Source organism: Cyprinodon variegatus, unplaced genomic scaffold (genome assembly GCF_000732505.1).
Source record: "Cyprinodon variegatus isolate N-32 unplaced genomic scaffold, C_variegatus-1.0 Scaffold807, whole genome shotgun sequence".
NCBI lineage: Eukaryota > Metazoa > Chordata > Actinopteri > Cyprinodontiformes > Cyprinodontidae > Cyprinodon > Cyprinodon variegatus.
In genome coordinates, this window is record NW_015151260.1 from 351,712 (window position 1) to 361,768 (window position 10,057).

Sequence of the window (10,057 nt, forward strand, 5' to 3'; positions counted from 1 at the left end):
ACCAAGTAACCTTTCCTCTGATCACGGCACAGCCGGCTTGCTTGGTCTCGCAATGAATCCTGGGATATACAAGGATAGCGAGGATACATCGGACCCGTCCTTCAAATCGGGCAAAAAGAAGGACGCATTTTAAGGCCGCATAACGAGGAGTCTTGGAATCCGACCAGACCTCGGCGCCGCGCTATGACGTAATCAACCTTCGAAGGACGCAGCCCATGAATTCAAACAGAGCCCTAGACTTATGCCTGGTCACGTCGTACTTGCTTACCGAATGCCGTGTGCGTAACTTACGTAGAAAACCTGACGTAAGTCGTGCTGCCCAGCGCTAGCCTCTGGTGCTGCCTGGAACCGTTAAGAGAACCGTTTAGCGAGCTGCTAAACAGTGCCATGGAATTGGAACACACAGAACCGGTTCTGAACAGGAACCGGTTTTCAATTCGCATCCCTAGTTTACAGTATATTTAAGATGCAAGTATTCTTGTAGGGCCCATACTTATTTACTTTATTTGTCTAAAAATAACCAAAATATAGAAGATAATATATATTGTGTGAAAAACGTTCCATATAACTACAGACCACTTGTTGTTACTTAGTAACATTTACTGGGCTATAAAAAAAAATCAACAATTTACAACTTTGTTTCAGTTAAATCCTCAGAAAACCTCCAACCTAAAGCTGCACCTGTCCTCATCTAACCCTGACCAGGTCTGCATGTCCAAATTCTTTCACAATCTCACTCCAAGGTTTGGTTAAAAGTTGGCAGCCCTGTAGATAGTTTGAAAAACTGGAGACGTAAAGATATAAGCCGCACCGGGCTATAAGCTGCTGATATCTACAGAACTGTCTCCCACCACACCTGTAGGGGGAGCTCTATATATAGTCCCTGGAGTAGGGATAAAGAAGAATGCTAGCTCCCTTTAGCTTGTCAGCTTGCAGCAGTAAGAGTTTCCACTGAAAGATGGAGCTTCGTCAGCTCTTTATTTCAGCTCTGCAGGAGTTAAGTCCAGTCTATTCATTGGTTCGGAAGCTTTAATGCAGAAAATAAATGTCAAAATGTGTGAATTTGGGATATTTGTTCTCCGTCGTTCCTGCTGCTAGCATGTTTTAGTGCTAAATGCAAATTAGCCCCTTATTTTTTCACCCCCTCTGGCGGTAAGGAAAGATCTACAGAAAAAACGCACCTTCTTATAAGCTGCATGGTTCAAAGCGCGGGAAAAAAGTAGCTTATAGTCCGGAAAATATGGTAGCTTAATCAACATTATTGTTGTTATAACAATGGTTATTATTATTTTGTGAGATCAGTCTTTTAAATGTTGCTGTGTTCGTCTGTTAACTGATAGAAAAGCAGAAAGTCTACTTCAGGATACAGCAGTCAATGCTCACCTGAGAGGATGATCCAACACATGGTGCCAGTTCACCGCCGTGTCCCTGTGGGCCAACCTGCCGTCCCCATTCAGCTGAAACATCTTATCAATATATCTGATGGTTGCAGAGGCTGAAAAAGCAACCAGAAACAAGAAGATAAGGTTTTAATGGTTCAGCAGAGAAATGCACAGGGATCAGAAGGAGGTGCTTCTTTCCTACCAGTCAGATCGTATTCCATGAAGACCAGGGTGGAAGTACAGAGAGAGCTGATTAAACCCTCAAGGTTAAGGTCCTTCTTGCTCACAGAGGCCACTGTGGAAACTTTGTAGATGGGGGAGGAAATGTTGAAAAGAGCACTGAGAGAACCGAAAGACGGGATGAAGATGCTTGAAGGTAGATTCAGAACAAGTTCAGGGATCTCCACTTTTTGCTCTGGGATAGAGAGAGCAGGAATTTTAAAGTTGGAAATGTGATTGGTGATGTCATCCAGGTGGATGGTGAGTTCTCCGATGGTGAAAGATTTTGGTACAGTGAAGGAGGACACTGTGATCTCATGCTGTGGAATCCTGAGGGACAGGAAGGACATTTTGTCCTTGAGATACTCTGTTCTAATGTCGTAACTGGGCACTGATATGACAGGCAAGCCGGGAAAAAGGATATCAAAAGCCTGCTTTGGAATCACTTTAGGGATGGTCAAGCTCTTTGGGTCCACTGTGAAGGACCCGATGTTCCAGCTGGTCAATGGGACATGGAAGGCAGGGACTGTGATGATGGGGGGAATGGTGACATTATCCGGGACTTCCACCATCTCAAATTTCATATCTGTGTTCGTGCTGGAGAGAGGGGCCTCTTTGGCCCAGAGAGGTACAGCGAAGCTCAACACTGGCAAGCTGAAGGTTACGCCGTCTTCATTCATGGTAGAAGGTATCTGGTAATCAAAGCCATCCATGCTCTTTGTGTAGGTAACAGCAGAGGAGAAGTTAAACAGCTGCACGTTATTTATGTTTGTGACCTCACCAAATTTGAGCACATCCCACAGGCTCCTCTGATAAACAGGAAGTTTGATCAACTTCAAGAAGGCCAGGGGTCCTCCGACCCACACAGAAAACTCGAAACCTGCTTCAGACACTTCATTGAAAATGTTCCAGTCAGAACCATGAAGGACTGATCCCAGCTGCTCCTTCAGACTCCAGCTGAATGACTGCTTCTCAGAGCTGAAGGCTAAGGTGACGTCCTGGCTAAGGACAGCATCACCCAAACTGCTCGATTGATTAACATCACACCCTAGATAAGCACTGAAGGATTTGAGAGGAGCCAAATCCAGTTCCCCGCCAGCAGCATGTGTTCCTACCATGGTGAAAGGTTCAGTCTGAAAATTGTTGTTGCTCTTATATCGGACTGTTGCATAGACACGGTGTAGGGAAATGTCCGAAGCTACCATGTTCTCCAGATTAAACAAGAACAGTTTGGTCCTTAAGCTCCGTTTCTGCTTAACTTGTTTGTCCACAGTGAAGGACAGGGAGGTCTGGCCAGTCGTACGTAGTCCATTAATGCTCAGGTAGAAGGATTTTGTATTTTCTAGATTGCTAGCTAAATTAAACAAGTCCATTATCATCATGTCTGACCTTCCTTTAGTAGAATAATCCACCAACACATGAGAAGACTGAGCTTTCAGGTCCCAAGTGGTGTCAACGCTTCCTTTGCCTGCAAATGCAACCTGAGGAACATTAAACATGTAGCTGAGCTTTTTCTTGGACAGGACATTTATCTTAGTTCTGGTGCCACCAGAAAGTTCCTGATTCATCTCAATTTGAAGGAAGGGTAAATTTACTTTGATTGAGTTGGCTGCAGATGCTTCCATGCTCCTCCTCGTAAGACTAACTGAACATTCATGGTCGGCTTGGACATTGCTGTGCTCCAAGCTGATGGCAGAAGCCAGTTTTAGACCCCTTGTCCTCGTCAGACTGGTGGTGCCATCAAGCTTCCCTTTCAAAGCATCAAACGGAGACACAAAAAATGCACGAAACCGAGCAACAATGTCCGATTCGTTGTAAAGACCTGCATTAGCATTCAGGGAAATCACTGAGGATTTCAGTGAGAAATCGAAGGTCATGTTGCCCATAGCTGGGATCCCAATGCTGTCCTGGACAGCTGGCAGAGTGAAACTTGGCAGTTTCACTTCACTTAAAGTTTCTGGAACATAAATCACAGGAAACCTGAGAGATGGGAGCACAAGGGTGTAGGAAGGCACAGAGAAGCCCAGAGCTGGAACTCTGAAGCTGGGAGTGCTCACCTTCTTAGGGACGAAGTAGCTGAATGCCGGCATCTCTGCTCTGAATGCAGAGACCTGGATGCCTAGGAGGGGAATTCTGTATCCAGGGACCCTGAAGATTCTTGGAGGAAGCTTAGAGGTGTTGATTTTATGTGTGAGGTAATGTGTTCTTGCTTCATTGTAGGAATATTTTAGAAATTTAACCATTTTGTCTCTGTAGACCTCAAATTGACCCTGAATTATTTCAAAATTGCTATTGATTGCACTGTAGATTGGTTCCAAGTGCAATTCAAAGCAATGCAGAGCTGGGTTCTTGTGGTACTGAAACCTGAGGTCCATATCAAATGACTGTTGAGGGTCGAAAAGCAAGAATTTGAAGCCAACATCTTCCCATAGAGATAAGTCTCTGAGCTCTGGGGTGTGGATTTGGAGATAAGGTACTGTCATTTCTGGGACTGAGAGGGGAATGGTTAGAAACTCCAAGTTAGCCTCGCCTTCTGCTACAGACTGAAAGAAGGTGTGCTTCTCATTGTTCTCTGCTGTGAAGTTGTGGCTGTATTTGTACTGATTGAATCTCACCAAAGCTAACCACCAAGCTCTCTGTTTCTCTGAGTTCATCGTGACACCATAATCATGATGGAAGTCCATCTTACTAGTGAGCTTTAGAGGGAGCAAAACTTTGGAGTTCATCTTGTTCCTGACGTCAACGGCGATCTCGAATGGATGGGCTTTGAGCTCTAAAGAGTTAGACATGGTTCCAGCCAAATCTCCAATGAATTCAGCCTCATGGGAGAAGGTTAGAGCAGCTTTCAGGTCTGCAACGTTAGCCTCTCCTTTTAAAACCAAAACACTGTTTTTGACAAACGGGGTTCTGGATTCGCTCTGAGCTTCAAAGGCAATATGGCTTAAAATGGCCGATTCAGCAGTGAGCATGTGCTTCCATCTTAAAGCGTTATAGTCTATTTCTCCTCTACATGTAAGCTTTGCTGTACTCATATCAACTTGAAATTCCCCATTGGTTCTGTGGGTACCTTCATCAGAAAGCCCTTGAAAGGACCACTCCCCGTAACCAGTAGACTCCCCAGTAACTGTAACCAATCCAGACTCCACTCTCGCAACTATGTTTTGCTTCAGTGATACCTGGCTGGAAGCATCTAATGCTGGGAAGTCCAGCTTGTGGTTGAATGATGATTCTATAACTGCAGATATTTCACTCTCTAATGAAAAAGCTGCATTACCAACCAGTTCGGCCGTGTAGAACTCACTGGTCACCAAGGTGGTAGCATTAGCAGAAATCTCTGCAGGAGAACCAGGAAGCATCAGAGATACTTCATGATCCACCGAGAAGGCCATGTGTGTAGCCTTAAAGGTCTGTTTGAAATGTAGTTTCTCCATCCCTGGAGCTTCTAGCACTGCCGTGGTTTCCAACGTATGTTCCAGGGCTTTGATTGGTGATTTAGCATGAGAAGTGCACGTAGCCACAAACTTGGGTTTCGACGAATCAGAAGTGGAATTCTCAATCTTTAATTTGTTAACAAGGATGTATTGTGGAGCAGTAATGCTAAATTCTCCGTAGAGTTTTCCAAACACCGGGATGCAGATGTCTGTGGGAATCTCTGGAAGCACCACATCAGGAACTGTAAGCTTTCTCATCCCAGAGTCTTGCAGGTTAAATTTAGGGATGCTTATGGTGGGAACTTTTATATCTATAAGAACAATTTCTGGGAAGGTGAGGTCTGGCAGGTCAGGAAGGTAAATCACTTTTAAATTGCCAAAGATGTCCTCCAGGTCAGGCATTTTGATCTGAAATCCCCGGATCCTATCAATTACTGCAACAATCCTGGTCTTGATCTCTTTAAAGTCTATTTTCAAAGCAGGGATGGTGTACGAGGCTAGGAAGGTGAACTCTGGTACTGCTATTTGGGCTGGAATAGTAATCTCCTGCATTCTGTTCAGATTGATAGTGAATTCAGGTATTACCAGGTCAGTAAGAGGAATAGTAAAGGTTGGAATTTCAATCTCGGCTCTTTTTAATTGCACGAGAACTTCTTCTACTGCTCGCTTCGTCTGCTCAATTACCTTTATATCCCCAGCCAGTGTTTTGATCCACTCTATCAGTCTATCAAAGTGTACAGAAATGAAGGCAACTGTGTTTTTGTAGGAGTCACTTACTCTCTGGAAGTAAATGTGAATTTCATCCCTAATGTCCATGTCTAGAATTCGTTGCCGCATGTCCTCCAGGATGTCCTGAACTTTGAGTTTGACATCATTGTAAAATGTAGAGTCCATCACATCCTTCAGCTTCTTCAAGACTTCGGACACTTTGGTGTTTTTGAGTTCATCCAGATACGTATAAATGGAATGTTGAATTTCTCTGAAAAACTGCCTAACAGCCTCAATCTTGTTCACAATCTCATACCTTTCAATTTCTTTGTTTAGGTAATCCGTCAGATCAGCAATCTCCCTGTTTGTCTGATCAACAAATGCACTGTAGTCAAAGCCTTTCATCGATTCAAGAATTGAGGAGATGCGTCCATTAAGGTCATCTATGACTGTTTGGAAGTCAGCTTCTCTAACTTTGCTTGTTAGTATGTAGAGAAAGTCCATAATTTTGCCATAAACAATTTCAATTTTGATGGATTTCAGAGCTTCAACGATTTTTTGCAAAGTTTCCTCAAGTTTCCATTCCTTGACAAGAATCACTGCTTGATCAATGAAGTCCTTAAAAATATCATCCAGTTCATATTTCAAAAGCAGATATTTAAAGTAGGCTAACACTGCATTTAGCTTGTTGGGGATTTCATATTCATCGATCCAGTTGAGAATGACCTCGTTCATGGATTCCATAACCTTAGCTATCTCTGACATGGGGATCTGATAGGAAAACTGCTCCACATAGTAAGCCCAGTCAATGGACAAGAGGTAGGTCTTCACATTTTCCAAAACCTGGACAAGGTCGAAATCCTCAATGGTGGTTTTAAGTTCAGACAGTTTTTCCTTGATAGTCTCCAGGATCCCATATTGTAGGTCAAGCTCATGCAGGAATGCTACACTGCTTTGCCTGAGCTTCCGTAAGTCCGTCTGTCTGATTATGTCTTCCATGAAATCAAGTGTTCTGAGCAGTGACTGCTTAATGTTGTATTTTGCATCAAAAGCCTGCAGTTGATCCCTGATATATGAAAGTATAGTTGTTATGTTGTGGGTCAGATGCCCTGCAGTGATGAACTCATCTGCTGCAGAAATTAGGTTATGCACTTCTGTAGCTATGTGCAGAATGTTTTCTTCTAAAATTCTTTTCAGATTGCTCAAACCAAGTTCCAAGTCATCCATGGATACGGAAAACTCGTTCATCAAATAATCAAGTCTTCTTTTTATTTCAACAACTTGATTATCCAAGTCAATTTTCTTCATGAAGTTCTTTACTTGTACTGGCAGCTGATCTAAGTTTGCTCTGAAGTTTCCGATGAGCTGATTAATGTTTAAATTCTGCAGGAATTGTTGAAGAGATTCTAAGGCTGCTGCAAATGTCCTCTTAATGTGGTCAAAAGCAGAAGGGAAGCTTTCAATGACTGGGATCTCAATGGTGTGACAGTCACTGTTCTTGTCGTACTTAAGGAAGCCAGCTATACTGAACGTTTGTGCTTCTGGTTTGGATCTCTTTTGTCTGAGAAAATCTGTGAGTGCAACTCCCGAAAGCTCGAGTCCAACCTTATCAGGATTGTTGTAAGCAGTGATGCTCTGCTCATAGGCATTGTTGTTAAGTTTGGAGTTTACTTTCCAGTCCAGAGCTTGGTCTCTTGGAGTAAGATGACCTTTAAATTTGTTGTTGAAGCTCATTGAAGACTCTCCATTTGGGAGCCAATGTGCAGTCGATACCAAACAGTCATGTGACCATGCAAGAGCTAGTGGGGCTGTTTTAACCACCAAGGAGCTGAAGATCTGTCCTCTGTGCCTCCCATATAGATTGATCTCACCTTCACTCTCCACAGATGAGTCGATGTCCAGACTGAAAGGCAAAGCTTGAATCTGAATGTTTCCACCAAAGCGTAGAGGTTCTGAATTTAGCTTTGCCTCACACTTTAATAGTGAGGAAAATCCTGCAAAATGGAGACTACACCTATGACCTAACTGGGTGTCCATTATGTCCACCAATGTGCTTGACTTCACTGAACCAGATAGGTCTTTGTAGGTAAGTTCATAGGTGTGACTGATGTTGTGTTGTTCTCTGAAAGCTCCATTCAATGATCCGCTGAGATCCAACTCCAGCAGATCAAGCTTTACATGACTTTCTTTGTTCAACATCAGGTCATAAAATCTGAGGTTATTGGAGAAGTCAAGTGACACAAGAAACGGCTTTGCCTTGAACTTGGTGTTTTGTGTATAGTAGAGATCTTCACAGATGAAGTTCTCAGTCTTGGAGTGGAGGGATAATGTCCAGAGAGTGACGATGAGTTCATGGCTGTTCTCTGTCATCATCTGCCTCAGCGTTCCCTTTGTGTTCCCTCTGATAGTCAGGCCTTTTCTGTTCAGTTTTAGGTCCATGTTGTTTGTTGTCGCTGCATCGTACACATGACCCTTAAAGTCACCGTGCAAAGACGCCTCTGAAGGAGTGACTTTACCTTCAATGCTAAGCTCCCCTCTGCCTTCCTCAGCCATCATTTTGGTAAAGGAGGAGCAGGATGCTCCATTGAAATCTACTGCTCCATCAAATGTATTCTCCATTGTCACTGGGCTACACTGTATGCTGTTCATTCCACTGAAGGTTAGTCCATTTCTTTCAGCTCGCACAGTGGCTTTATGTAAACCTCGACCCATAGCAAAGATAAGGGAACCCTCAGAGTTGAGGACCAGTCCATTTGAACCCAGAGAACCAGTTATGAGTGAGTATACTCTACTTGTGTCATCATCAACCTGAGACTCAACCCTGAGGATGGACTTCTGGCTCGATACACCAAGCTCAAATACGTTTTTCACTGATTTCTCCAAAGCCAACAACACCCCATTGCACTTCAAGGTCAGTTGTGCATCTTTGTACCTAAGTTCTGCAACATGTTTGAAGACATCACTTTGGGAACTTGTTTTTGATATGACATTTAACTCAGAATTTGCATAAACTCCTTGGATCGTGTTTTGAAAGTGACTAAAGGGGGAATCAAAGCGTAAGGTGGATTTTCCCCGTCCTTCCCGATCATGAGGACGCAGATTGTAGCTGTGGCTGTAAGACGTGTTGACGTGAAAAGAAGCAAGTTTGAGTAATCCATCTAAAGTACCATCTCCTAAAACTTCATCAGAATTCAGGGTAGAAGTGGACTGAGCAGAGTAGTCGAGGGAGGCGTGAAGGCCTAATGGACTGGAGGCCTTTAGCTGGTAATTGGCTTGAGCATTCAGTCTCTCTGTCACTCTCACTGTTTCCAATATGCTGACGCTGGTGTCCAGTAACATGTGACTAAAAGAACAGTTGAGAAGATACTTGAGATTGTCTTCTGCTCTTCCTGATATCATCCCAGCCCCTAAAAAACAGGCAGGAATAAGATGATAATGAATGTTTTCAGAACAACTCAACACAGAAAGCATCTTTAAAAAGAGTATACCTTCAAATTTGTAGGAGAGTAAACTTATTGGGGACTGAGCGACAGCCTGGTACCGCGCCACATAGTTAGGGATATCCACCGTGTCGTTCCCCCCAACAATCGATCCTTCCCAGTTGTATAAGTTGCTGTGGATCTTAGTTGATGCTTCGGCCAGCCCAAGAAGAGCAATAGTGAGATCCAAAGATCTTGGAAAACTGATTGTCGGGAGCGAATACCTTTGAGCTGGAATATAGATCCCAATCTGCGGAAGATCGATGACTGGAACAGATAAAGTCTTTGGAAGATTCAGTTCTTCTGAATTCTTGCCTCCAAATGGAAGAGGAACGTTGATGGTTATCTTCTCCTTGTTGAACTTGTATTGCAACAAAGTGTCACTGTTGAGGTCAAATCCAACATGTTGTTGAGAAACTCCTCATGCTACCGATGTTTATTCACCACATCTCAGAGTTGAAACACTTACGACTTGAGGAAGATTTTCTCAGGAAGCGGGGGCAGGTGGAGGTCAGAGGTGCTCCTCTTACTTCGTAGGTTTGTGAGAAGAGGAAAATGAGCAGTCAGTTTGTTCAGCCAGTTGTTTCCTGCCTTCAGACAGAAATAAAATCAAAGAAACAATTCAGGATCAAGTTATCTGGATATATTTCACAAAACATAGAATGAAATACCTGATAACTGACAACTGAAAGGTTAATTCATAACCTGAATGACATGATTAAAACATCCATTATCCATCCATCCATCATTGATCTATCCATTCATCATCCAACCATCATCCATCCATCACCCATCCATCGATCCATCATCCATCCATCATTAATCCATCCATCCATCA

General features: G+C 43.3%; 1 protein-coding gene across 1 annotated transcript in view; it reads right to left on the reverse strand.

The window, feature by feature from the left end:
• LOC107098745 (apolipoprotein B-100-like) overlaps window positions 1-10,057 on the reverse strand; it is a 30,724-nt gene that overhangs the window by 3,777 nt on the left and 16,890 nt on the right. Inside the window, exons 23-26 of the mRNA XM_015396573.1 lie at window positions 9,689-9,810; window positions 9,229-9,602; window positions 1,585-9,147; window positions 1,384-1,495 (exon numbers count right to left, since the gene is read on the reverse strand). Of these exons, the coding sequence (XP_015252059.1) occupies window positions 1,384-1,495; window positions 1,585-9,147; window positions 9,229-9,602; window positions 9,689-9,810 (8,171 nt within the window). The remainder of the gene's footprint in view (window positions 1-1,383; window positions 1,496-1,584; window positions 9,148-9,228; window positions 9,603-9,688; window positions 9,811-10,057) is intronic.